The sequence below is a fragment of the Neomonachus schauinslandi genome, chromosome 9 (assembly GCF_002201575.2).
Source record: "Neomonachus schauinslandi chromosome 9, ASM220157v2, whole genome shotgun sequence".
In the NCBI taxonomy this organism is placed as follows: Eukaryota; Metazoa; Chordata; class Mammalia; order Carnivora; family Phocidae; genus Neomonachus; species Neomonachus schauinslandi.
The window spans coordinates 35802193-35829081 of NC_058411.1; the positions used below are offsets into that span (position 1 = coordinate 35802193).

At 38.5% G+C, this 26889-nt stretch overlaps 1 protein-coding gene and 1 pseudogene across 1 annotated transcript in view; both read right to left on the reverse strand.

Annotated features, from left to right (window-relative positions):
* LOC110590731 (nesprin-2-like) overlaps positions 1-26889 on the reverse strand; it is a 255228-nt gene that overhangs the window by 109407 nt on the left and 118932 nt on the right. The window contains 10 exon segments of the mRNA XM_044918082.1: positions 2649-2786; positions 3555-3737; positions 5564-5704; positions 8060-8215; positions 10495-10663; positions 12989-13254; positions 18303-18521; positions 19608-19752; positions 22164-22486; positions 24486-26589. Of these exon segments, the coding sequence (XP_044774017.1) occupies positions 2649-2786; positions 3555-3737; positions 5564-5704; positions 8060-8215; positions 10495-10663; positions 12989-13254; positions 18303-18521; positions 19608-19752; positions 22164-22486; positions 24486-26589 (3844 nt within the window).
* Positions 17316-17487, reverse strand: LOC110590732 (annotated as a pseudogene).

A 26889-nucleotide genomic window follows, 5' to 3' on the forward strand; every position in this document is an offset into this window, starting at 1 on the left:
TGGTGGTGGTTACACAATTGTATACCCTTGTCAAAATTCATCTAGTCGCACACTTAAAATAGGTGTATTTTGGCGCACCTGGTGGGCTTAGTTGGTAGCGCATGCAACTCTTAATCTTGGGGTCATGAGTTCAAGCCCCACATTGGGTATAGAGTTTACTTTAAAATATATATATTTATCTATATATGTATGTACATATATATACACACATATATGATGTATTTTACTATATGTAAATTATACCTTGATGAAATTTATTTAAAAAGTTGTTTTTCTATTTTTACAATGACAATTTATGTTTCAATGATTCTTAATTAAAACAGCCGTCTTTCTAGAATCATCTTTGGGTTATAAAAACCTATATTAACAAATACAATCCAGGTAGAAGGTTATAGTGCAATTAAAACAGAAATCTTGGGATGCCTGGGTGGCTCAGTTGGTTAAGCATCTCCTTTGGCTCAAGTCATGATCCCAGGGTCCTGGGATCGAGCCCCACATCGGGCTCCCTGCTCGGCAGGGAGCCTGCTTCTCCCTCTCCCTCTCCCTGCTGCTCTGCCTACTTGTGCTCTCTCTCTCTTTCTCTCTGTCAAATAAATAAATAAACAAAATCTTTAAAAAAAAAATCAATGCCTGGTAATGCTAGAAAAAATAGAAAAGGATATCTTAAAAATAGGACAACTATTTTCAAAATAGGAAAAAATGGGAATTTCACATATAACTAGTTGTTTGAGACTTATTTCCCATTAGAGGATTTATGAGGATACTTTCTGAGGTAAATCAACCTCCCTTTGTGCCTACTTCCTCTAGCTCATAAACTAGAGTTCCACTAAGTTCTAGTTCATAAACCAAGGCCAGCAAATTAGGATGTTCTGAACAGTTTAAGAGATACTTCTACACATTACATTTGTGTCAGTAGAAGGTAGCAAAAGTCTAGATGCTTTTGCCTGAGTTCACTCTTTTTTTAAAGATTCCATTTATTTATTTGACAGAGAGCGAGAGAGAATGAGCAGGGGGAGCGGCAGAGGGAGAGGGAGAACCAGGCTCCCCGCTGAGCAGAGAAGCCCAATGCGGGGCTCGATCCTAGGACCCTGATAACATGACCTGAGCTGAAGGGCAGACACTTAACCGACTGAGCCACCCAGGCACCTCTTAAGTTCACTCTTGACAAAAAATTTTTTAAACTCAGAACAAGCATCTGAGGAAAAGAGTATTAATTCCTCTTTTCTGTCTTTGCAAACTCCTTGAAAATGGTAAAAAATACAGGCAACTTAAAATAAAAGAGGACATGCTATGGGGACATGGAAAGCCAGCCCGAGAGGTGGGGGCAGAAATCACAGGCAAGGGGAAGAAACAAGTGGCTGAAAGACGGCATCTTTGTAACAGTTACCACAAGGCAATCACAGGGCAAATCTCAAACATCAGGGAGGTATGAAGTCAGCTGTTCTCTTGGGAATATATTGTGCTAGTCTAAAGATATAAAAAGGAGCTGGATCAACATTGAGGTCTGATTATTCTAAAAATTGTGATAGAATAAACCTTTTCCTAAGAGATTCTTTCTTGTGGTTGAATAATATGAGAGAAGGAAATACGCCTTCACAGTAAAACTTAAGCCAATACTTGGCATCTGCAAGATCTCTTTTAGTCATGGCCCCAGGTAAGAAAATACCCTCATTTGTTTGGTCTTTGTAAGCTAGCATGGAGCCATCGGGCACCAAAATGACAGAATGTTTGGAATCACAGCATGCTGTAACTGGAAGGAACTATGGATTAGTTTTCTAATGCTGTGTAACTAATTGCCACAAACTTCGTGGCTTAAAATAAAACAAATGTATGATCTCCTAGTTTCCATGACTCGAGTACAGGCATAGCTTAGGAGGGTCCTTGGCTATCAAAGGCTATCACAGGCTGAGATCAAGGTGCCATCTGGAGCACAGGTTTCTCTTCCAAGTTCACTTAGGTTGTTGGGAGAATTCAGTTGTAGGGCTGAGATCTCACTTTTCCTGCTGGCTACTGACTGGGGGGTGGGGGGTGGGGGTCACTCTCGGCTTCTAAAGGCTGCCCAAGGGTCGCAGCCCCATGGCCCTGCCCTAATATCGCAGCTTACTTCATCAAGCCAGCTGGAGAACTCTCCAGTGTGCTCTCAGGGAGTCTTATAATCATATAGCCATGATTAATGATTTATTCAAGGGAGTGACTAACCCATTACCTTAGCCATATACTGTAACCTAATTAATAGAGTGGCTAATTCATCACATACTCTCCTATCCCTGCCTGCACTTAGCAGGACAGGGTTACACAGTTGTGTACATCAGCGGACAGCAATATTGGGAGCCATCTTAGAATTCTGTTGACCAAAACCATCAACACCAATCACTGCAACATTCTTTCTTCACAGATAGGGGAAACTGAGGCCCACGGAGGAAAAGAGTAAATTACCCAAAGAGTCAGGACAGAAAGAACTAGATCCTGTCTCCAAAATTTCTGTCTAGAGCCTGCCACTCTTCCAAGCTTCCTTCTACCATCTGGCATGGTTGAAGATAAGGTTGTTTTTCGGGAAAGAAGGGGAAAAAAGCACCACGATAGTCAGCTAGACCACGAACCATTATGTAGATTCTAGGACCCTCAGGGAACGCAGAAAGAACACTCACCTGAAGGGTGCTGGCGTGCTGACTCAGCGCCTTTGAAGAATCATAGTCAGCAGGATTGGCCAGCAAACGGCCAGTATTTTCTATCCAAGCCTCAGTACTCCTCAAAAGGTCGTGATATTCCTCCATCTTAATTGTGGCCTGTGAAAGAGAGGCGGTAGCAAAGAGTCTGACACCTTCTCCTTGAGTCAAAGGAGTCTTGAATGAAGAATTTGTTACTGCTAATCAGGCCATGCCTGGGGGGACTCGCCCACACCCTCCAGGTTTTGACCTTTCTAACTTTTAAGACAAATAATCCTGACCATACATGGAAAGGACTTAAGAAGTTCTACCCTAATGCTATGGGTCTCAGTAACAGTTCCCAGGTAGCCTTGCAACTCGTCGGGTTCCCATTTTATGCTTCATTCTCAAAACTGGATTTGAGTTTTGTCCTCCCATACGGGGCCTTTTCCTCTAATATCCCAGTTCGTCTGGGCCTAGGCTCCTGCCTCGTTCTTGCTAGATCACATGTACAACTCACCCACCACGACCCCTACTTGGAAAGGTGGGAGAGACAGTGTCTTGTTCCTGAATGACATTCTTTCTTGTGGCTGGCTCCCCTCAGGGATTCTTGAGATTGCCTGTCGGAAATGCCCATGACCTACTGGGAAGCCCAATGCTCAGGTGGACTCTTGCAGCAGTCTGGCTTCTGGACACTTGCTTCCGCCTGTCCAGGCAGACTTCCTGGGGTGTCAGCTGTTAAATCTATCCTCCCGGTGCCCACCTGAACCTGTCGTGTGGCTCTAGCTTCAGTACCTTAAACTGGCAATTGAAGAGAAACTGGCTGTCTCTGAATATCTACTTTCATTTTGTTTCAAAGCCTTCTCAATACCGCAAGCTAAGGGTAGTTATCACGTGTTACTCTCATACCTTATTTAACTGTGAGGTTCTAGATTCCGCTCTCTGTGAGACTTGCTGATACTGCTGGAAAGGAATCATCAAGTTATCCATCCATTCTTGAGCCTGTCCTGGATCCTGTTCAACAATGTCCTGCACTTCAGAATCCAGCTCATTTAGCTTGGAATGCCAGAGGTCTAGCTCGTCCCACATTTTCTGGAGAAGGAAATCATAGTCACTTTGAATGCAGAGGCCCTGACTCGTGTTAATTCCTAGCTTCTGCACCGTATTTGCACTTGTGAATGCTACTAAAACATCACAGGCACGCTATTTCACTTATGCCCAGAAACCACTTGTGACCTAAATTGAAAAACACCTTTTCTGAGGTCTCTTAGTCTAACTCTATTCGTTTCAGGTACAGAATTAGCTGCAAGAGTGCAGAGAGACCTGGACATTTCCAGGGACAAATGACACCAAACAAGGTCAAAATAACCCTACTCTTTCAAGAGTGATGAGGTAACATTATGTTATACCCGAATCTTTTTAGACCATATATATATGTGTGTGTGTGTATTTAATCTAGAAAACAATTTCATTAAGTGTAAAAATAGGGGTGTGTGGGTGGCTCAGTTGGTTTTAGCTCAGGTCTTGATCTCAGGGTCTTGAGTTCAAGCCTGCATTGGGCTCCACATTGGGCATGGAGCCTACTTTAAAAAAAAAAAAGTATAAAAATAAAACTAACAAAAAGTTTTGACTTAGGATTAATGCAGTGGGAAAAAATTTAGTGACTGCTTTTGGCTTCAAGAATCCAGTAGATTGGATTCAAACCTGGACTTGCATGGTCAGAGAAACTCTCAAAGGTAAAATATTTAATTCTTATTTAATATTTGCTTAAGAACCAAATTTTTAGAAATAGGAAAAATGTACTTTAGGTTCCTCTACTTATTAAGAATCAAGGGGCGCCTGGGTGGCTCAGTCGTTAAGCGTCTGCCTTCGGCTCAGGTCATGATCCCAGGGTCCTGGGATTGAGCCCTGCGTCGGGCTCCCTGCTCTGTGGGACGCCTGCTTCTCCCTCTCCCACTCCCCCTGCTTGTGTTCCTTCTCTCACTGTCTCTCTCTGTCAAATAAATAAAATCTTAAAAAAAAAAATCAAGATTTTGTCCAATGGTGAGGCATATTCTAACCTATTTTTAAAAGTCTCCATTCATATAAAATACTTCCTTAAAATTTAGATTAGAGTAAGAATGCTTTCCACATGCTGAAGTTTACTAGGGAATTAACGGTAGAAAATCATGCTTATATACAGTTTTACCTAACACTTGATTTCCTAAGATATTTTACATGGAAAATAAATTTGGAATTTCTATTTTCCTGTTTCTCCTTGTAGTCTAAAGAAAAGCTGTTAATTCTATTCAAATCCTATTGAAATATATTTTTTAATCAAATACGTTTCAGAAATGTTCTGTATTATATTCCCCATGTTAATCCACCTTAGAAAACAAAGACTCCAAGAAATGCTCAAACATAGGAACATGTTAGCTTTGTTTTTTATATTTGATATTTATATATAATATTTTTTATATCAGTCTTCCCAGGATAAGGTCATTACTCTCCTTTACTTGTGAAAAGGTTGGTTCAAAACTGCAGGCTCTCAGGGGTTCAGGCATATTCCCACCATGGAAAAACTGAGAACAGTTCTTGGGGAGCCTGGATGGCTCAGTCAGTTAAGTGTCCGACACTTGGTTTCGGCTCAGGTCATGATCTCAGGGTTGTGAGGTTCTGTGCTGGGCATGGAGCCTGCTTGGGAGTCTCCCCCCCCCCCCCCCCCGGCCCCCCCCCCCCCCAAAAAAACCCCAACAACTGAGAACAGTTCTTAAATGCAACTTCCTCCACCAAGCTTCTGCAGGGGACACTCAGTAAGGGGGACCCTGTGGATCTGGATTAGGATCTCTGTGCTTTGGATTCATCCCATAGAGCACACCCTGAGGACTGAGGAACAGGAGGAACATCAAATGCAGAGGGAAATTAAAGGAGGGTGTTACCTTTTGAATTTCTTGGGCTTTCTCAATATTTTTGCTTTTCTGCTGCAGCATCTTTTCAACATTGTGAAGCCCATTGTTAATTTCCTCTATTTTCCTACTCATTGTATATGAGGGTGAACTTTTCAAAACTTCATTACTAATCTGTTACAATGAAAGAAAGACATATTTGGCTCACGGATGTCTTCAATACTCTAGCACAGGTTCAGGTGGCAAAATGGATAGTCACACTGTTAGGCAATTTTATTTATAGGCTAGGGGGAACATCCCAAACCCTACTAGCTAATACGTTAATGAGAGAGTAGATTAGCAGACTAGGAAATGGTGCCTGTGCTGACCTGACATTTTAAATCCAATCCAAATCAACAAACAAAAATTTGTTGAATGTAATCCACAGTATGTACTACAGATCTGTGCGGAGTACACTCAAACTATGAGTGTACTGTCTGAGACACACCCCAATGGAGCAAATGATATGAAAAAATTCAAGGGGGATAAGTGTTCATTATACAGTCTCTCATTTTATGAGAAAGACCCCTGCACAGCACTGTTTTCAATAAAACCTAACTTATTCTCAAGCTAACTTAAAAAAATCTAATCCCCACCGTAATATTCATTTGGGTGAAATAACCTAAAACTCGCTCTTCCTTGAGGATGCACAAAGCTTAGTTTTTCTCTGTGTGAATGTTTCTAGTATTATGTTTTCACAGCAATCAGAAATCTAGCTGCTAAACAGTGTAATTTTTTTTATCTGAATGATTTTTTAAGAAAATAACTTGGGCTAGGAATGATAACAGATGAATGTTGACTATGTCATTTTTCAAATACCTGATTTTTTTTTGTTGTTTTTTTTTTTTTTTTTTTTTAAGGCTATGTTGATAAGGCTTTCTCCCAGCAGCTACTAAATAACCAAATAATACTTTATGCTTGTGTATAATCCTTTAACCCTTTTAAAAACGACTATATCTGTATAACCATTAAGACTAAAACCTTTCAGTGCAGATAGTACACAGATGCAGAAACTAAACACAGGCTAATTGACTCGCTTAAGGTCACGAATCAAGGCAGCAGTTGAACTTGTCCTGAAAAGCCCTGAGTCACCAGACTCTGGAATCCCAGGCTCTTTTTCACATTTCAGGATGTTGATACTTTTATAAAATGTTTTTATTCCACAGACCATAACGCTGTCGAGATTTTTAGGAAAAAAAATTAATCCTATGTTAGTTTTTAAATTGCTGTAACAGCTTTTTATTGCTATGTAACAAATTACTACAAAGTGAAGTTTTCTGATCCTTGGGGCAGTTATTCTCTTGGCAGAAAAGCATATAATTTAGGTACATTAGGAGAGACCATGATTTAGGAAAAGTAAGCAGCCCTCCGAATTACACCAAATGGTTCTGAGTCTGCCTGGATCCTCCAGATACATCTAACAATAAAAATCAGTTGCTATTTGTTACAAACATACAAGTTACCACTGAAACTTTCAACCCCTAAATTTAAAATTGATTTTGATTATTCCCTTTGTTAGCGATTTTCACATGAAGTATTCATGGAAACAAATTTAGCTGCTCTCAAAACCTTTAGTATTGTCTTAAAATCAATAGTGCATGATTCTTGAGAAAGCACCTCATAACAGTTTTTGTGTGTTAAATCAACAAAATTTCTTAGAAATATATATTAGGAGCCTACATGTTTTTTCATGGGTCAGATTTTCCTGAGAAATCTGTCAAAGAAGTTAACTGAGTTTGAAATACAACTTTTTGTATGTTTGTTTGCATTTAAAATCTATTGTATTAAGTTAGAGGTACCCCAGATTTCAAAAAGCAATACAAACTATAGAAATGATCCCTGAAAGCAATACAAAAGTCCTTCTGGACCAAACAGAATTTTGTTCCGTTGGATGTAAGCTGCCTTTCTATAATCCAATAAATTTGTCTTGCTAAACTCCTGGGTCTCCAGTACTATGAAACATTTCCCACTCTTTCTTCCAATCTTCAGATTCATCCATTCGGGGAAAAAGATTTGCTCAGGTATGTTCTGTGAGAACTGTGTTGCCACCATCAAAAAGATAGTGTGTGTTAAATGCTATTCCTAGTGAGTTGTGAAATTTATATTCTTATTGTCCTTGGTTGCAATTTCAAAACATTCACAGGCAGTAAGTTTTAAAGCAAAGTATTATTCATGCCCAATATTTTAAAGTGATTCTCCAGTTAAAAAAAAAAAGCCAAGTAAAAGCTAATCTATAATTCTGCTTTTAAATGCAAGAGAAGAAAAGCTAAGCATCTTGACAACTAAAAATAAACACATTATCTAATTCTGTTATCTGTCACTTATTTAGAGCAATTTTATCTCCATATTCAATACACAAAATTATCACTTATCTAAACTCTAAAAACAGTCATAGCTGAAATCAGGGCAAATGAAAATGTGACATTACATGATCTTTTCTTTATACCCATTCAACTCATAAATAATAACACTCATACAAAGGATTATTACCTTCTCATCTATGTCTTCTAAAGCTTTTCTGCATTCTTCCACCTGGGAGTCAATCTCTGCAGGGACTAGGGTGTACATTTCAGAATACTTGATTCGCAGTTTTTCCATAATATTCTCAAAAGTTAGCTTCCCTTTCTTAAAAATGCTTTGAAGCTCCTAAAATCATCAAGAGAGTTTCAAATAGGCACAGAAAGGGGAAAAAGTTTAACTCTAAAAGTGAAAGCAGCTTTCCAGCACATCCTTATGATTTAAATGAGCACACTTTGCATGACAAAGCCTCACTACTGATACAAGCCGATTAAGGCCCGAGAGATACTCAGTTTGGTCAGATGATGCTTCCTAGTGTGTAAGAATTAAACTTGATACCTCTTCATAGTGTCAAACCATTGTCCTCAAAAGACATTACAACATCTCCTGCTTCTAAAGTACCTCTAGGATTTAACTACCTCCATTGCAGTCTTGATCTAAAAAGCTCCAAGTAGCAAAAAAGTTTCAAAGAAGTTTTGTTGTTGTTGTTGTTATTAACTTGTTGCCATTTCTGCTTCTTCCTACATTATCATCACAATGATTCAAGGCCACTAAAAGCCCTAGGCTCGAAGCACAAGTGTCTGCTTTCATGTAATTAGACAGCCCAGCAGAGCCGACTTCTTTCAAAAGGGAGGGTTCCAGTTCCCTGCAAAGAATGTGGGTTTTAGGAGATAAAAGAAACCTGAACAAATAGTCTATTGGCTATGGCCTAGAAACAAAATCTGATCTACGTTCTCCTGCACTAATTATAAAGGAGAAACTCATTTGTTTGGGAAAGTTTCCCAAAGATCAAGTGGAAAAATACTTCTTGACTTTACTGTGGTTTTTTGGGGTTTGTTTTGTTTTTACAGTAGCTGTTCAGTAGCATTATTCGTGTTAATGGGTTGAGTCACCGCACTGAAGAATGATTACAATTTGAATGACTCCATGATGTGCCACTGTTTTCTTTTTCTTAACCCTCAGCGAAAACAAATCTAGAGATGGAAAGTTAGAGAACAATGCCATTCAGACAAAGGTGGAGTTTGAAGTACAGTGCCATCCTGTTTTATCTAGACCTAGTCAGAGTATAGGTCTTCATTCAGAGCTACACACAGATAACTTCCCCATGGTAAGGGAGAGTAAGTTCCCTCTATCAACACTGAGCTCTGATTAACAACAGCACGTGACTCGGGAGTAAACTTCCAATTGCCGATTTTGCTTGTTACCACTGGGCCAGAATCATTCTTAAAAAATGAGGTCCCAAATAACACAGGAGGATGTGCACAGCCCTTGTGATAGTGCGATTTAAGAGATATATTTGGTTGTCATCCCTGGTTCCTGAACAGCTTCTAAGACCCTTGGAATTTCCTGGATAGGAGTGTCTTTTGTTATAACAAGCCCTTTTCAACCACACCTGAGTTTATGCTAATGAATGACTCTTGGGGCGCCTCTAGAGAGATTCAGGATGGGGCCTGGTTGCCAGAGGAACCAATCATGTGATTAGGGGGTTGGAACTTTCAGCCCCAATTCCCAACCTCTAGGGTGGGGCGAACCGCTGAAGTTGAGTTAATTATCAACGGCCAATGATTTAACCAATCATGCCTCCATAATGGAACTACCATAAAAACCCCTGATCAGTGAGGTATGGAGAATCTGGAGTTGGTGCTGGGAGAGTGGTACACCCAGAGAGGGCCTGGACTACCCACTTACCTTGCTCCATGCATCTCTTTTATTGGCTGATTCCCAGTTGTATCCTTTACCAGTAATAGTAAAGTGCTTTCCTGACTTCTATAAGCCGTTCTAGTAAATTATTAAACCTGAGGAGGGGGTCATGGGAACCCCTGATCGATAGCAAGTCAGTCAGAATTACAGGAGGCCCAGGACTTGTGACTGGCTTCTGAAATGGGGGTGGTCTTGCGGAAGTGAGCCCTTAATCTGTGTGGTCTGTGCTAACTCCTGCTAGTTAGTGTTACTGTTGAACTGAATTGTAGGACACCTAGTTGGCTTCGAGAGACTTGGGGGAAAACCCCCACACATTTGGTGTCAGAAGTGTTGGGAGTAAAAACAGTTGCACCCCTATCAGAGATAAATCATACATCCTACTAAAGTCAGTAGTCTTAACACCCTACTCAATAATGCTCTGGGGCCCCTGTTCACCAAACACACCTGAAAAGCCACTGAAAAAGGACTGATGGGTCCAGCCTGGCCTACCTCCCTGCTCTCAACTTTATTCTCTGCACTCTAGCCACAGTGATCTCTTATGGCTTGGCCCATACCATGCCACAGGGCCTTTGCATGTGCTTTCCTCTCTCCTGGACCACTCCCTCCACTCTAGTCACAAAGTTACCTCTGCCCCAAGGACTTTGGATTCAAGACTGCAGACCTGTGTCGGCCACATTCACTGGTTCCTCACTTCATTCCTCACTTACCTCAAACTGTTCTGCCTTTTCTGGGTGGTCTTGTAATTCCATATTTTGAAAAGAAGTTGCAGTCTGTTGAAATAAATTCTTCAAAGTAATTATTTCTTTTGTGAAAGAATGTCTTTCTTGGATTTCATTCTCCAACAATTCCTTATTTTCTTGAGCTTTCTGAAAAAGCCTAACATACAACATCAAAATAGTGTCTCTATCCTGCTCTCTTGTGAGATAGTTTTATTTCAACAATTAACACAATGTCTGCATAATTCACAAAAGAAGATATTTTTTCCTGAGCAAAAAGTATCAGTTTTCAATGATTTATTTACTACATACACAAATATATACCAAATTCTATCACTCAATCAAAAACCTCTCTAAACATCCTCTTTTCAAGAAGAAGAAGAAGGTAGAAGGAGGGGAAGAATGAAGCGGGGGAAATCGGAGGGGTAGACGAACCATGAGAGACGATGGACTCTGAAAAACAAACAGGGTTCTAGAGGGGAGGGGGGTGGGAGGATGGGTTAGCCTGGTGGTGGGTATTGAGGAGGGCACATTCTGCATGGAGCACAGGGTGTTATGCACAAACAATGAATCATGGAACACTACTTCTAAAACTAATGATGTAATGTATGGGGATTAACATAAGAATAAAAAAAAATATCCTCTTTTCACACTTTACATTCCAATTGCTCTCTCCATCCTACTTTCTCCATGTGATCCTCAAGTTCAACTGAATATGACTCCTAGAGAATGGAGTCACGGGTGGGCTTTTGGGGATAGATGACCCCATTCGCCTTTTTATCTCAGCCGACCCCATTTGCTGTGGATGTAGCCACCTTATTAGTGGAGAAGTTTAAGAGGGTACAATCTTTCCTGAGAGTTTTTTGGTAAGTATATCTAGCCGTAAATACATTATATCCTTTGACCCAATCATTCTATTTCTTGGCGTCTTTCTCGAAGAATTAATCACAGACGCAGACAGAGATTCTAGCATAAGAATATTCACTACAGTGTTTTTACAAAAGTAAAAAAAAAAAATTATGTATAATTTAAAAGTTCTATATTAGGGCTTTGGTTAAATAAATTATGGCATATTCACATGTGAAATATTACATAGTTATGTTTTAAGGAACATTTAATGGCATAGGTAACGTGATATGCTGATAAATCATTTAGCAGACAACAAAACAGTATAGTATTATGATCATAATTTGTTTAAAAATACAATCATAGGGGGGCGCCTGGGTGGCTCAGTTGGTTAAGCAACTGCCTTCGGCTCGGGTCATGATCCCAGGGTCCTGGGATCAAGCCCCACATCGGGCTCCCTGCTCAGCGGGAAGCCTGCTTCTCCCTCTCCCACTCCCCCTGCTTGTGTTACCTCTCTCTCTCACTCTGTCGATTAAATAAATAAAATCTTTAAAAAAAAAATACAATCATAGGAAAAAAGATGAGTGATTGGCAGTGATTATTGTTGAATGGTAAAATTAAAGGGGGGTTTATATTAATCTTTATAATTTTCCACATTCCCTAAACTTCCTATAGTGAATATATATTACTAGAATAGAAAAACAGCAAACATTAAGAAAAAAATTCAAAGGATATTCATCCTCATTGATACCAGGATGGAGAACATACGCTTGTTTTTATTGTTATTAATCTTTCCCACCCCCCCCCCCCCGCTCTTCTTGAGTATAGTTGACACACAATGCTACATTTGTTTCTGGTGTACAATGTAGTGATTGGACAGGTTTATACATTATTCTATACTCACCACAAGCATAGCCACTATCTGTCCCATTACATCGCTATTAAATTGACTGTATTCCTTATGATCTGCTTTTTATTCCGACTTAGTCCGTAACTAAAGGCCTATATCTCCCACTCCCCTTCACCCATTTTGCCCATCCACCTCCCTCCCTCCCCTCCAGTTCTGCTTTGTTTATTCTGTTTGTTTATTCTTTTTTTTTTTTTTGAGATCCAGTTTATGAGTGAAGTCATATGGTATTTGTCTTTCTCAGATTGACTTATTTCACTTAGTATAATACCCTCTAGGTCCATTCATGTTGTCTCAAGTGGCATGATCTTATCCTTTTCTATGGCTGTGTAGTATTTCATTGGGTACATATACCATATTTTCCTTATCCTTTTGTCTATTGATGGACACTTTGGTTGCTTCCATGTCCTGGCTATTGTAAATAATACTGCAATAAACATAGGGGTGCATGTATCTTTCGAGGTAACGTTTTCATTTTCCCTGGGCAAATACCCAATAGTGGGATTCTTGGAGCATATGGTATTTCTATTTTTAATCTTGTGAGGAACCTCCATACTATCTTCCACAGGGTATGTACCATTCCAACCCTTTTTATACTTTTCTGCGTTAACCCAAATCTATCATATCATTTGTCATTATGCTATATTTTTATATTTTCAAAATCCAGTATTTTCTAAATTTTAAGCCTAAATTGTCAGGCACGTTTCCTAAACAGTTTTTCATAAGTCTTACTTGTTGCATCGTTCCTGCATCGATATAATCTCTTGAAATGCTGGAATCGTCTTTATAGCCTCTAAGCTTTGGGGAGCATTCTGGATACTTCTCATGCGCTGAAGAAGTAAGGTCAGTAACAGCTGCTGCTTCTCCACATTTTCTTGGTAACGGCATAAAGAGTCTTGCAGCTCACAAAGCTCTTCTGTAGCGGCCGCCTCTTTTGTTTTTGAAATTTCAGGGAGATCCTCTTGAAGATTATCTAAAATAATTGCTTCCCGTTCAATCTAATTCAACAAACAAAAAAAAGAGAACTGAAATAACTAAAATATACTCGGACCATTTAAGGAGCTGAAATATACCTTGGCCATCATAATTTTTGTATACTGGCTGTTCAAAGGGTTCCTAATGCCATATCCTCGCTCAAAGTGGTATCTGTCTTCCTCTAACTGGGAATATTATTCCTGCACTATTGGAATCCCAGAGTTCCCAGCCATTGATCATGCAGATATGAGATTAAAATGAAGTATTGCTGTCGTGAGCTGAAGGAAACACTGTTGAATATTTTCATAAATAATTTCTCTCTCCTTCAGATTTCAGTTGCAGAAAGCAGTTATTTCTCTTGAGATATCTATAAGCCAGTTAGAATGAGCTCCACCAAACTGCAACTACTATATAAAAGGTTGGGCAACTGCTGGGTAATTTTTCTACAGGGGTCTTTTCTTTCACATCCTATTCCTCTATGCTCAAACAAGTAAGTCCGGTACTTCCTTGTTACCCTAACACCTACACCCAGAGGAAAGCAGTCCTAACTAATCATGTATTTGTCAACATGGCGATGTGCAGAACCCAGAAATACATAACATCGCGTATCAGCAAAATGGAGTTCTATCATCCTTGACCCCAGAACGAAGACACAGAAAATCAGATCCCTCTAATGCACCTCCTCAAACACCGTGGCCCTCACCTTAGCTGCATCATACATTTACCACATTCTGCCCTAACCCTATCAACTCTCCTGCTCTAATGTTCAAACTGAGTCAGGCATCTGGCAATCTTGACATTACAGAATATCACACCAGGCAACTACATTTATTCAACGCTAATTGAAATGATAAATGAAAACCTGGATGCCAAAGGGTAAAAAATAAAGCCTATGAAAATTTAGGAATTCCAGCATAAATTAAGTTTCCAGGAGCTCAGTGGTCTAGGGCGTGCCAGAATTCCATAACATAAAGATCAAGTCGTTCAATCCTGTACCTCTACCTTTAAGAAAGAGGCCCAGCACTGGATGTGTCCATTGGGATTTTGGAGGCAGTATATGCTATCCTTGAGAATATCGCTCAGACCCATTTATCAGACTGCTGCCAATGTTGAGGGAGGTCTGCAGCAGGTCACGCAATGGTATAACCTGCCCTCCCACTTGGGCCATATGATCCAACTGAGTCCCCGGTCACTAGAATACATGGATATATGTATAGATGGCCCCTCTCGAAAAGACCTAGTTACAGAATGTATGCTTTCAACCACCTCAAACCTAAATTCAGTTGGATTAGAAGTGCTAGTTCTTAGGCAGGCAGCTACATTTCCACCAGGGAATGAGATAAGACGGTTCCACCGGGTTGTTTTGCAACCTCCCTGCCAGAGAACCAGCAAGCAAAGAAAGGAACTGCTGTATTGTCAGAGATAATTGTACACCTAGAGTTTCTAATAGACATCAGAGTTGAAAGAAGTATGTCTGTAACCCAGAACTTAATGGAGCATCTCTTGGTGCTTCTATGCCAGTGATAACCATAAAAGAGCCACCACAGCAACCACGACGCAAGAAGAGTAAAGCAACGAAAGGTTCTGACCTTTCTCATTCCAGTTCTTCTCATCTTCCACCCCTGTTCCCTGAGATCACTTTCCAAAATAAACCACCTGCCTACGAGCCCCATTTCAGCCTCTGCTGTCTGATGTAAGTTGGTAAGTGATTAAGGAGGGGCACACAAGGAGGGAGGGGGGGAATAATTTTTATTAGGACAATTTTACTCAAAAGCCAGATAATACTTCAACTTGTGACAGATAATCAAACCCAGTCCAGTATTACTCAGGAATTAAGAGAAATGAACTACTGGGGCGCCTGGGTGGCTCAGTCGTTAAGCGTCTGCCTTCGGCTCAGGTCATGGTCCCAGGGTCCTGGGATCGAGCCCTGCATCGGGCTCTCTGCTCAGCAGGAAGCCTGCTTCTCCCTCTCCCACTCCCCCTGCTTGTGTTCCCTCTCTCGCTGTGTCTCTCTCTGTCAAATAAATAAAATCTTTAAAAAAAAAAAAAGAGAGAGAAATGAACTACTGATACAAACAGCAATATGTATGCATCTCATGCATAATGCTTAGTGAAAAGATGCCAGACTCAAAAGGCACAAACTACTCCAGTCCATTTATATGATATTCTGGAAATGGCAAGCCAGATTAATGGTTGTCAGGGGCTGGAGGTGATAGAAGGGGCTGATTACAGAGGGGCACAAGAGAACTTTTTGGGGTGATGAAAATGTTCTAAGTCTTCATTTAGATTCATTGGTGATCATGTGACTGTGTTCATCAAAACTCAACAAACTTTATGCTAAAAAGGATGAAGACAGCTCCCAAATCAGTAAAATAGTTGCTACAAAAATTATGCATTCACTCTTCCATCTAGAAGAAGCTCTGAAGCCCCTGAATGATTTCCCTTGGACACAGAATTCTAATAATATGGTTCTAAAACTTTTAGGTTCACAGTCAATTATAGAGTCTAGAAAGGGAGAAGGAGCCATAGTTGCACCATAAGTAAACAGAGTGAAGGAGACTGAAAAACCCATAACCAGCAGAATCAGGAACTAATAAAAGTCTTTTGGACTTTGGTGCATGGGGAAGAAGCCCGCCTTATACCTCCAATTATCTTTGAAAGCATGACTTTATTCCAGCCCATATGATCACTGAAACAAAAATGATGACTCTGAATAACCAGAGATGAATAATTAAATCAAGCAGATTCTGTTTAAGAAAACAGGAAGGTAAAATTTTGGCGGGGGGGGGGGGGGGCGGAAAAAGGCAAATCAAAATTTCAATTGGTATTTTAAGTTACAAATTTAAACACCACATTTAAGTTTCTGAAAATCTACTTATACAAAACCTTTATCCCACAAAGATACTGCATTATTATATTATTATCCACATCTTAAAAAAAGAAATTCATTTTGTCACAAAGCACCAACCATGCTAACAGGATCTTGCATGTACAGGTGTTTAGATGGTATCATTTTTAGTAAATGGATACAAGCTATTTTAAAATCCTACATCAATTCGGTGTGTGTAAATATCATTTAAGTTGATAGTTTCATCCTTAAAAACACCAGAGCGTAAGTTTGACTCTTCTACCACTTGGGCATTTGGGCAAGTTACTCAATCTCACTGTGTCTCACTTTCCTCATCTACAAAATGAGGATAAAATAAAAATATCCAGCTCATAGGACTCTTGTGAGAATAAATGATAATACATATAAAGTGCTTAGAATTCTGCCCAACACATGCTCCACTCCCGCCCACTAAGTGTTACAGTTGTTATTGTTATTACACAAGCACATATTTTGTTTGTGCTACTCTTTGAAAAACACACTGTCACCAGATATTGTCAAATACTTCTATGAATAATTACAAAGTTCTAAATGAATGGGGTCTGAATTAATCAGGTATAATTGCAAATAGAAAGACAATGTAGTAAAATAGAGAGAACAAAAGCTTAGAATTAGCCTAGACCTGGGTTTCAAGAAGAGCTGTTTCTCAAGAAATATTCACTAACTGCCCACTAAGCACAAGGCCCCAGTCAGATTCTAAAGTTACAGCAGTGAGCAAAACAGATGTGGCCCCCGTCCACAGTCCCAGCTCAATCACTAGCTGGGAGGTCTTGTGCCAACAGAAATCTCTCAGTGCCTCAGTATCCCCATCAATAAAATGGTAATAATATTTAACTCCTGACAGCAATGCAAGGACTTGGTGGCACCATGTGTGAACTGCCTTCTTAGGAGCACACGGCCTACTGCAGGAACCCAATAAACTGTTACAACACGAATGGGAAAGAAGGGGGCCAACAGCAGTAACTTACAAAGTTTCTTCAAGTTTTAACATTCAAGAGTCTATTTACTAATCAAACCCTACTAGCACAACCAAAATAATATTCATTTTCAAGAATATCAAGTTGCTTTTCTTAAGTGAAGTATTTTCATTTTATGTACAAATATTTTATTTTATGTATTTTATGTAGCATTAAGGTAGGTATCTTGGGTATCTGCAGTAAGGGAGGTATCTTAGATGACCCATTCAAGGAAGTTCACTTAATCCAACTTAATGAAACCTGTATCCTCCCAGTACTGATGGAAACACTGGAGGCACATACTGAGGCCATCGTTTCCAGATCAGACCATGCTGGTTTGAGCAGACATGGCAAGAATGAGAACCCCGGCCGAGTTTTCTCCAATGGCTCCAGTAGAGATGTTGGTGACCCATCTCGCTCTCTTGGATGCAGTGGGGCAAAAAGCAAGAATACCAAGTTTTAAGCAGAAAAGTATGCTAGTGCTAAACATTTACATCCCAAAGTGTGACCTACCCCCAATCAAGTGTTGATTCATTGTATTTCTCTCGTAAGTAAATTTAGCAGCAATTTTGGCATGAACAAGAGAGAAGGGTTTTCATTTAATGTTCTGATTTGTACTTCATTTATACCTGATCCTTTGGAAAGATACCCTAAGATAACTATACTATTTTAAATTTTCTTTCTAAATATATGTGATGGCTTAAATCCAGAATCATGCTTAAATTAACATCTGTGATTGATATATATTACGGAGGTTTTCTTTAAGAGTTTTCAGAAAGAGCAACATACATATTTTTAAGTCCATAGTTAACAATTAATTGGAGTTAATTTCCATAGTTAACCATTGTAGTTAACTTCAAAATTGGCTGGTTATTATGAATATTACTTAATTCTAACCTTTAATGTTATGTAGAGACAGTCATTTTAAGAGGGATTAACTTAGATACACAATAAAGATTTTAAAGCCCAAATGAGCAAGTACTTACTTATAAGTACTACCTGATACCAAAAAAAACAGCACTTATATTAAGGAAGAACTTGAATCATTTCTTGGGGATTATTTTACTTGGACCTGACCTCTATAACATTTATGTGTTATGTATATATGATATAAAGAAATGGTACCAGTTGAGGACTTGTTTTATATAAGAACAAAATGAAAGTAACAAAACAATTTAAATGACATTTGCCAGGAAACTGGATTGATTGTTGAAAACGAAGCACTTACTTCTTCACTGACAAATTTCCACTCCCACTTCAGTTCTTCACACCATATCTCCCACTCTTTAGCAGCCTCCAGCAAACTCAACCATTTGTCCCACAGAGCTGCCGTGGTTCTGAGCAAACACATGTCATCAGTGCCTGTGCACGCGGGTCTCAGGTGTCTGAGGACCTGACGTAGTTTCATGAACTCTTCTTTGGTTGATAGGAGATTTGACCCCAAAACCTTAGGAAAGAAAAGGAATAGGAGGAATACAATGTCTATTAATTTTTTGGAGACTTATAAACTTCTTAAGATCTTGAACAATTGATGATTTTAAATCATCCATAAGTATTACATGGTCTATTTTTTAGTCCTTTTGGAAGTCAATTTGAGACAGATTAGAATTACCTATGTATTATTGTGTTGCCCATGAATTTGGAACTATGGTGACAAAAATGACCCATAAACCAATTCTTCCAAGTAAGAAAGTGTTTTGAAAGGTAAACATCCTAAAAGTTCATTGTTATTTTAATATAAGTCTCATTATTTCACTAGGTTGTTAATTTGCACTATACTTATCAACACCAACGCATTACTTAGGGTTTTTGTTTTTGTTTGTTTGGGGACAGATGTTAAGCATAGATAATTTAGAATGTTTTCATTAAAATCCTAATAACATAATACCATAGATTCTAACAGATGAAAATCAGCAAATACAAAAATTAAATAGTAAGAATAAGAAGTAGCCAGAGTTTAGACTTATGATAGTTGCATTAAATTCTGTCATTGATCCAGCAACATCCAACAAAATAACATGAAAGGTAAAGCTTTAGAAAGAGTGATCACTGGGGCGCCTGAGTGGCTCAGTCGGTTGAGCATTTCACTCTTGATTTCTGCTCAAGTCTTGATATCGGGATTTTAAGATCAACCCCCGCCGCAGGCTCCCCACTTAGTGGGAGTCTGCTTGAGAGTCTCTCCCTCTCCCTCTGCCTCCCCTCCCCCTCGCTCACACATGCTTTCACACACACTCTCTCTCAAATCAATCAATTAATCAATCAATCTTAAAAAAAAAAAAGAAAAGAAAAAGAGTGATCACTAAGAAGAGTTTGCTACACCAGTAGGTTTGCTACAGTCTCGTGAATCCGACTGATGAACTCTTGGAATCACTGTTTCATGTTTCCTCTTGGTGTTTGGTTTGGGGTGTTTTCTTGAGTGTACCACTCAGGCTGAAGATTTCTGTGGATTGCAACAGAGTCACATTCCCTGCTGTAGCCACCTGCTCTTTCTGTCAATTTTCTGCATACAGTCTTACTAGAGATGTGCAAATACCTTGCTCTGTTCCAGGCGCTCTAAAGCTTCTTTGTAAGATGCTGGCAAGGGAAACACGGACTGCCCAAGAACTGCCTCCATTTGGCTTAGGTTAGTGCAAATTTTCTCTTTAATTTTTCTGTAGCATTTGTAATTCTCAAGACACCTATGAAGCACAGTTAGGGGAAAAAAGTGTTATTAAATTTTATTTAATACAATAAATTCTGGACTTCCCAGAATGAATTCTGAACACTTAACAGTATGTCATTCTCTTTGTGCTATTCAGTGTTTTTCACCAAATTTTTATTGACTGTCTCCTCCTCCCAGGGACCTGTATGAGACTTTTAATGCAAACTTAACAGGCAGATAAGACTGTTCTCAAAACACCTAAACTGTAGGGGCGCCTGTGTGGCTTAGTTGGTTAAGCATCTGCCATTGGCTCAAGTCAAGATCCCAGGGTCTTGAGATTGAGCCCTGTGTGGGCCCCTGCTCAGTGGGGAGTCTGCTTCTCCTTCTCCCTCTGTCCTTCTCCCTGCTTGTGCTCTCTCTCTCTCTCTCAGATAAAATTTAAAAATCTTTTAAAAAATGCCTAAACTGTAAAATTGCGTTCTTTAACACTGCTAATGAAGTATAAATTCTTCATTGAAATTTTGAAGTATAATTCTTATACAAAACCACTTAGTCTTAAAAATGCTCATATCATTTGAACCATTAATTCAACTTCCACAATTTATCTTAAGGAATTAATCCTCAAAGTAGGAATTTATCCTAAACCTGATAAAACTTTTTACATAGTAAAATCTTTTTACTTATTAAACTAGTAATTAAAATGGCAAAAATTTGAATATACTTTACATGTAACAAAAGATACGGTTAAGTATATTACAACAGTCCATTTTGTAAAATATTTTATAGCAAATGCAATTACTTTTATGAAGTTTTGTTACAATAAGGAAAAGAGCACATGTTATAAAGTAAAGGAAAAGCAGCACCCTATTTTCATAGAGCATAATGTGCTATATTAAAAAACACTATGAATAAAATTATATGTATAAAATTGATACAGTCTAAATCCCTAAACAATTAAAAATTGAGTATCAAGTATATTTTTAAAAAATTATTCAAATAAAATAATAAACTGGAAAGGAATTAAGGAGTATTCAGAGACCCCAAACTATATGAAAGTTGAAATAGAGAGAAATAAGCTGAGCCTTAAGGACAGTTTTTCACTTTGAGGGCATTTGCTGAGTTTCAGTTTTATTAGCCCTTCCCTGGAATGCTGGAGGCCGAAGGATAAAGCCTCAAACCAGGACAGGTATTTAATAGGAAACCCTCTCTGTAAAGATATATGTTACATATATAACAAAAGACGAGCTTCCAAAATATAGCATAAATCTCTACAAGTCAAAAAAGAAAAGATGAGCAATCCAATAAAAATTGGGCAATGGTTTGAGCAGGCAGTTTTTCAGAAGATGAAATATGAAAGACCAAGAAATACTCAAAAAAGAGGCTCATATATGTTAATAATAATGTAGTAATAATAATAGAGATGCAATAATAAGATGTAATAATAGAGATGCTCATACATGTTAATAATAATAAAGTAATAATAATAAAGATGCAGATTAGAACCACAATGAAATATCACTTCTCATCCATCAGACTGGCAAAAATTAAAACTCCCTTGGGGCACCTGGGTGGCTCAGTTGGTTAAGCATCTGACTTCAGCTCAGGTCATGATCTCGGGGTCTTGGGATGGAGCCTCGTGTCAGGCTCCATGTTCAGCAGGGGATCTGCTTGTCACTTGTGCTCTCTCTCAAATAAATAAAATCTTTAAAAAAGAAAATTAAATCTCCCAACATCGGGTATTGGTGAGGATATGAAACAGTTGGAACATAGAATATTCTTGGAACACTAGTCTGAGTAGAAATAAGTAAAATCATTTGGAATTTAAAATGTAAGCTGTGCATACCTTTTGACCCAATAATCACAATCCTTGGTATATATTCCAGGGAAGCTCTTGAATTTAAAAATGTTCCTGTTGGCACTGTTGTAAATGCAGACTAGAAAAACCCAAATGTCTATCAATAGCTGGGTGACCAAATTTTGCTATAGACAAGTACATGAATAAACTTCAGCATCATAATGATGAAATTGAAAAAATGAAGTGACAGAAGAATACACATACATGAAAATGGGGCACAAACACATAGTAAAAATTTTAAAAAGAAGAAAATGGTAAATAAAAAATTGGACATAATTGTTAATTCTGAGAAGAGGAAAGGACCACACATAAGAATTCAAAAGTCATGATATTTACCTTTGAACTTTTGGGTACAAAGCTGTTTGTTTTATCATTATTCTTTATATCATATGCAGACTTTTATAAACATTCTGTTGTATGTACTCAATATTAAATAAAGTAAAATAAATAAAATATTTGCTATGGTTTTCTGCAGATGATTTTTACATTTTTCCATATTTTCCAAATTATTTCTAATGTGTACATGTTAATTTTAAAGAAAAATAGATCTTAATTTTGTTCTTAAAGCATTACCTTTAGAAAGAAGTACCTACCTTTCTAGTTCACTTTCTTTTACTTTGGCTGCCTCCCTCATGGCTGAATCCTTAGAAACTAATTCCTGTATAGTACACTGGAGTTGTTGTTTGGCTTCAGGGCTGCATATAGTCCCCAGTTTCTCAGTGAGGTCCTGGATGTCTTCTATCGTGGATTGCAATTCCTCTTGTTTCCAGCCAGGCATCTCCAGTGGTTCTTCTGGGTTATCAAGGTCTACTTTATGGGACGCAACAATGGCTTCACGGGTAGTAAAGATCCCCTTTGCCCTTATGACTGCCTCATTATAGCGTGTCATACTTTCATAAGCATCATTCAAAACATCCTGGTGAATAGGAGATTAAATGTTGTGACAAAGCCGCCAAACTTTGGGGACTTTTATCATTCTTGAATTTTTGTAGTACATTCATAATATGTCTGGGTCTTATAAGGGCTAGCAACTCCTACTTTTAGTTTGACAGTATTACACTAGTATTTAAAGGCAAATAAATTGTTTGCATAAAGAAAAATTGTTTCCAGATTTGCTAAGAAATCTAGTCTAAATTCAAAAATACATCTCATGAATCACGTCTGATGACATATATTCCTGTTCTAGAACTCTTATATTACACTATGAATTAAATAAAACAACGGAATATATTTAATGTATATAACTTTAACAAATATTTGTTGGGAGGGGGGAATTAAAAGAAAACACACAAAAAAACCAGATTTCTTGTGTTTTTGTTTTTATTTTTTTTAAACTTTATTCATTTATTTTAAGTAATCTCTACACCCAACATGGGACTCAAACTCATGGCCCTGAGATCAAGAACTGAGCTAAGATCAAGAGTCAAACACTTAACCGACGAGGCCACCCAGGTACCCCACATCTTGTGTTTTTAGAGAAATGGCTCTGCCACTAACTTTAGTTTTGAGCACATTACCCAATGTCTCCAGACCTTAGTCTTCTTACTGAAATAACAAATAGCCGAAATAAATAACTTCAAAGGTCCCTTCCAGTCCAGCTCTAATCTTATTATTTTGGAGATTTTTGTCATTGTTTCTGGAAACGATACTAAAATCAAATAGAGAAGTACTGAATTTACTCAACATTTTTTAAGTACCAATATAAAGAACTGGTTAAGTACCAATTTTAAGAATATTAGGATTCATAATATGACTTTACATTTAGAGCACTTAAACCTATTAAAATATTTCAAAAATATTATCTAATAATTCTTGGAATTAAAGAAGGGAGTTAATTTCCCCCATCCTATAAATTTAATGCAACAATTCTGAAAACACAGTGAAAGGCGTTATATTAGGTACATGTGTTCCAATAATGCCTAAGCTGTCTATCCTATTATTGTGGAAAAGGAGGGAGTATGTTGGAGTCATTCTATAACAGAGGTCAACAAACTTTTCCTGTAAAGGGGCAGACTAAGTATTTTAGGCTTTGCATTCCATCTGGGCTATCACAACTACTCAACCCTGCTGGTGTAGCAGGAAAGCAGCTGTAGACATTCTCTAAAGAAGTAAGCATGGCCATCATCCAATAAAACTTTATTTACAAAATCAGGCACTGTGGGCAGATTTGGCCCATGAGCCTTCATTTAATGACCCCTGCTCTAAAATCAGACAGATCTTGACGCAAATCCTGGTTCTGTTACTGCTGTAAGAGCTAAGAAAATGGTTGATGTTCCTGAACTTAAATTTCCTTATTTTAAAATGGGGCTTATATATAGCACCCACCTCACAGAGTTGCTGTGAGGATTAAAAACAAAGTATTCCGCACAGCACCTAGACACTGAAAGTCCTAAAGAGACGTGGAGCTATTATTGTATGTTCTTTTCACTACACCCTATTTTTTCTATTATGCCTCACTATTTCTAAAAAAACAAACAAAAACCAAATTTTGTATGAGCGCCACAGAGGCTACAAGGGGTATAGAACTAAAGCTGTCACACTCCTCTTTCCCATCTATAAGGCACTGACTGTAGTTAGATATAGAATGAGGATATGAAACAGTTGGAACATAGAATATTCTTGGAACACTAGTCTGAGTAGAAATAAGTAAAATCATTTGGAATTTAAAATGTAAGCTGTGCATACCTTTTGACCCAATAATCACAATCCTTGGTATATATTCCAGGGAAGCTCTTGAATTTAAATGAGTTGGGATCATAAGTTGGCCCACAGCAAGTTTTTAAAATGACTATTCTACGGGGAATGTTCATGTAGAACCTATAACTTCTCAAGAAGCACACATACTAAATAGAGTAAAACCTAAGATCATGAAATAAAAGAAATGCATTAACTGCCTAATTAAGAAAAAAACTTACCGTGCGCAAATCAATGCTTGTATTAAGCTGCACGTGAAGATCTTCAATGTCCCGCAATTTTGTCTCCACATCACAAGCATCAGGAGAATTCTCCTCTCTTTGCTTCTCAATAAGGGTCACTGCTTTCATGCTATCCATTTCCACCTGAACTTGCTCTTGGAATGCTTCGCAATTCTCCTTTTCATTTTGAATATGTTCAATGTCCAAATTTATAAGTAAAGGCTGCTCTACCTGAGACTTTACCTGATTCAAAACATGTAAGGAATTTTCCAGTTTGTCCTGAAAATTCTTTTCATCCATTTCTTTCGGTTGGGATTTTAATACTCCATTTTGGAGGATCTTGTGTAACTTGTCATTTTCTTCCGCATACAGCTTTATTTGGAGTATTTCTTTCTCTTTGAATGAGTCATCGAAGGCCTTACTTTCATTTAATTTCTCTATTATCTCTTGATACAAGCACATAGCTTTCTCAATTCTCCGCTTCAAAATTTGAGCACTGAGCAAACTGCTTTCTGGTGACGTATGGGGCATTCCTAATACTGCTTCAGCCCTTTTCTTAATTTGCAAATCCATAGCCCTCAGTTTACTTAGTGATGCTTGGTATTTGCTATGTTCTGCCACAAATGTGTCCAACTGCTTAATTTTTTCCTCAAGTTCCTTTTCTTTTTCAAATACTAGGGCTTGTAATTGGTCGAGCTGGGAACAATCCCAGTTTAGTCCTATAGAGTCAAACACTTCTTTGAGTTTCAGTACCTGTAGGATACTAGACTGAATACCAGTGATTCGGTCTTTAAGACTGTAGAGTTCCTCTTTAACATCTTCATTCATTTCTTGATTTAGTAGCAGTTTGCTGTGCTGTAAACGGTCAACCTCTTTCTGAAGCACAGATGCTTTTTCACGGAATTCTCTGTAAAAATGTATCTTGTGTTCTACTTCATTACATTTATTTTGAATGAATCTTTGCATTCTGTTGGCTCTAGTCTTAAGATTTTTCAGTTGGTCATCCAGAAATAACCTTTCAAACACACTCAGATCCTTACAGAGGTTTGTTTGTTCCTGAAAGTGGGCTGCGATTACATTCTGCGCTTCTTGCAATTCCTTCTGAGAACTTGTCAATGTGACCTGCTCCTGTTCCAGTTCAGTTTCTGTGGAGGCTGTTCTCATCTTGGGAATTATCAGTGCTTCGTTTTCTTGAAGTGAAAGTTGCACCTTCTCTATGACTGCAATAAATCTGTTTCTTTCTTCCAATTTAAATTCTAATCGCTGTGATCTTTCAGTCGATTTTAAAATTAGCATTTGGTATTGATTCTGGAAGTCCTGTAGGAGGTGATTTAAATCATGGCTCTCCTCTGCTGAAAGGTTAGGAATATCATTTTTGACCTCTTCAACCAATGACTCCACGGCCTGCTGCTTACCCAGGATGCCATCGTGGGTCACCTTGCATTTTCTGATCTGTGAAAGAATGTCATCTGGGAGAAGGGAAATGGCGGGAGTGAGTTCACCTAGCAGATTCTTGACCCACAGGATAATCTCTCTTATCTTGTTCCTTATTTCGCCCTTCTGGATTTGATTTTCCACCTGGACGTTTAATGGCTCCAAGGCTTCTAATTGCTTCTGCAAGTTCTCCATTGCATCTTCCAAAGTATTCTTTTCTTTTTCTCCCCAGATCCTCCTCATCTGAAATTCAGCTTGCCCCTTTAAAATGGAAAATCGATGCTTGATGGTCCGGAGCTCAGTGGCCAAGGCCACTGTGCTTGCACTTCCCTCCTGTTCTTCTGGAGAGTTCAGCCCTAACTGTAGACACTGCTGCTGCTGCTGCTGCAGAACAATGTCCAGGTCTTGGATCTTGCTCATGAGAAGTGTAAATGCCTCATGTTCTGCTGCTTGCTGAGAATACTTCTTCTGAGCCAGTCGTTTCACTTGTTCCCAACTATGTGCAAGTTGCTTAATCTGGCTTTCGAGCAACTTCTTATCCATGTCAGTCAGACAGTTTGATAAATTTTCCCATTCGATTTTCATCTTGCTTAAAGAACCTTTCTCTTTTTCAACTGATGCCAGGAATGTTTTAATTTTGTCCAGATAGGTTGCACTATCCAGTGGTCCCCTAGAAAGAGAAAAACAGATGGAGCTTGTTAATATTTATTATATATCAACATGAGGTGAGAGGTCATTAGAAGAAATGAATTCTTCTTTGAATTCACAGAAGAGAAGATTGTCTCTAAGAGCCCTCTGTCCTTAAAAATCAGAATCTTGTTTAGTGTGGCTCTCAATTGGTATATGACAGTGTAGAAAGCTCACCTATAAAATATGTTTCATAAAAATGTGGAACCACAGGGAAGGAGTGAAGAGTGAAAGGGAACAGTGTCTGTAAAAGGACTCTGAACTGTAAAGGATTTGCACGAAG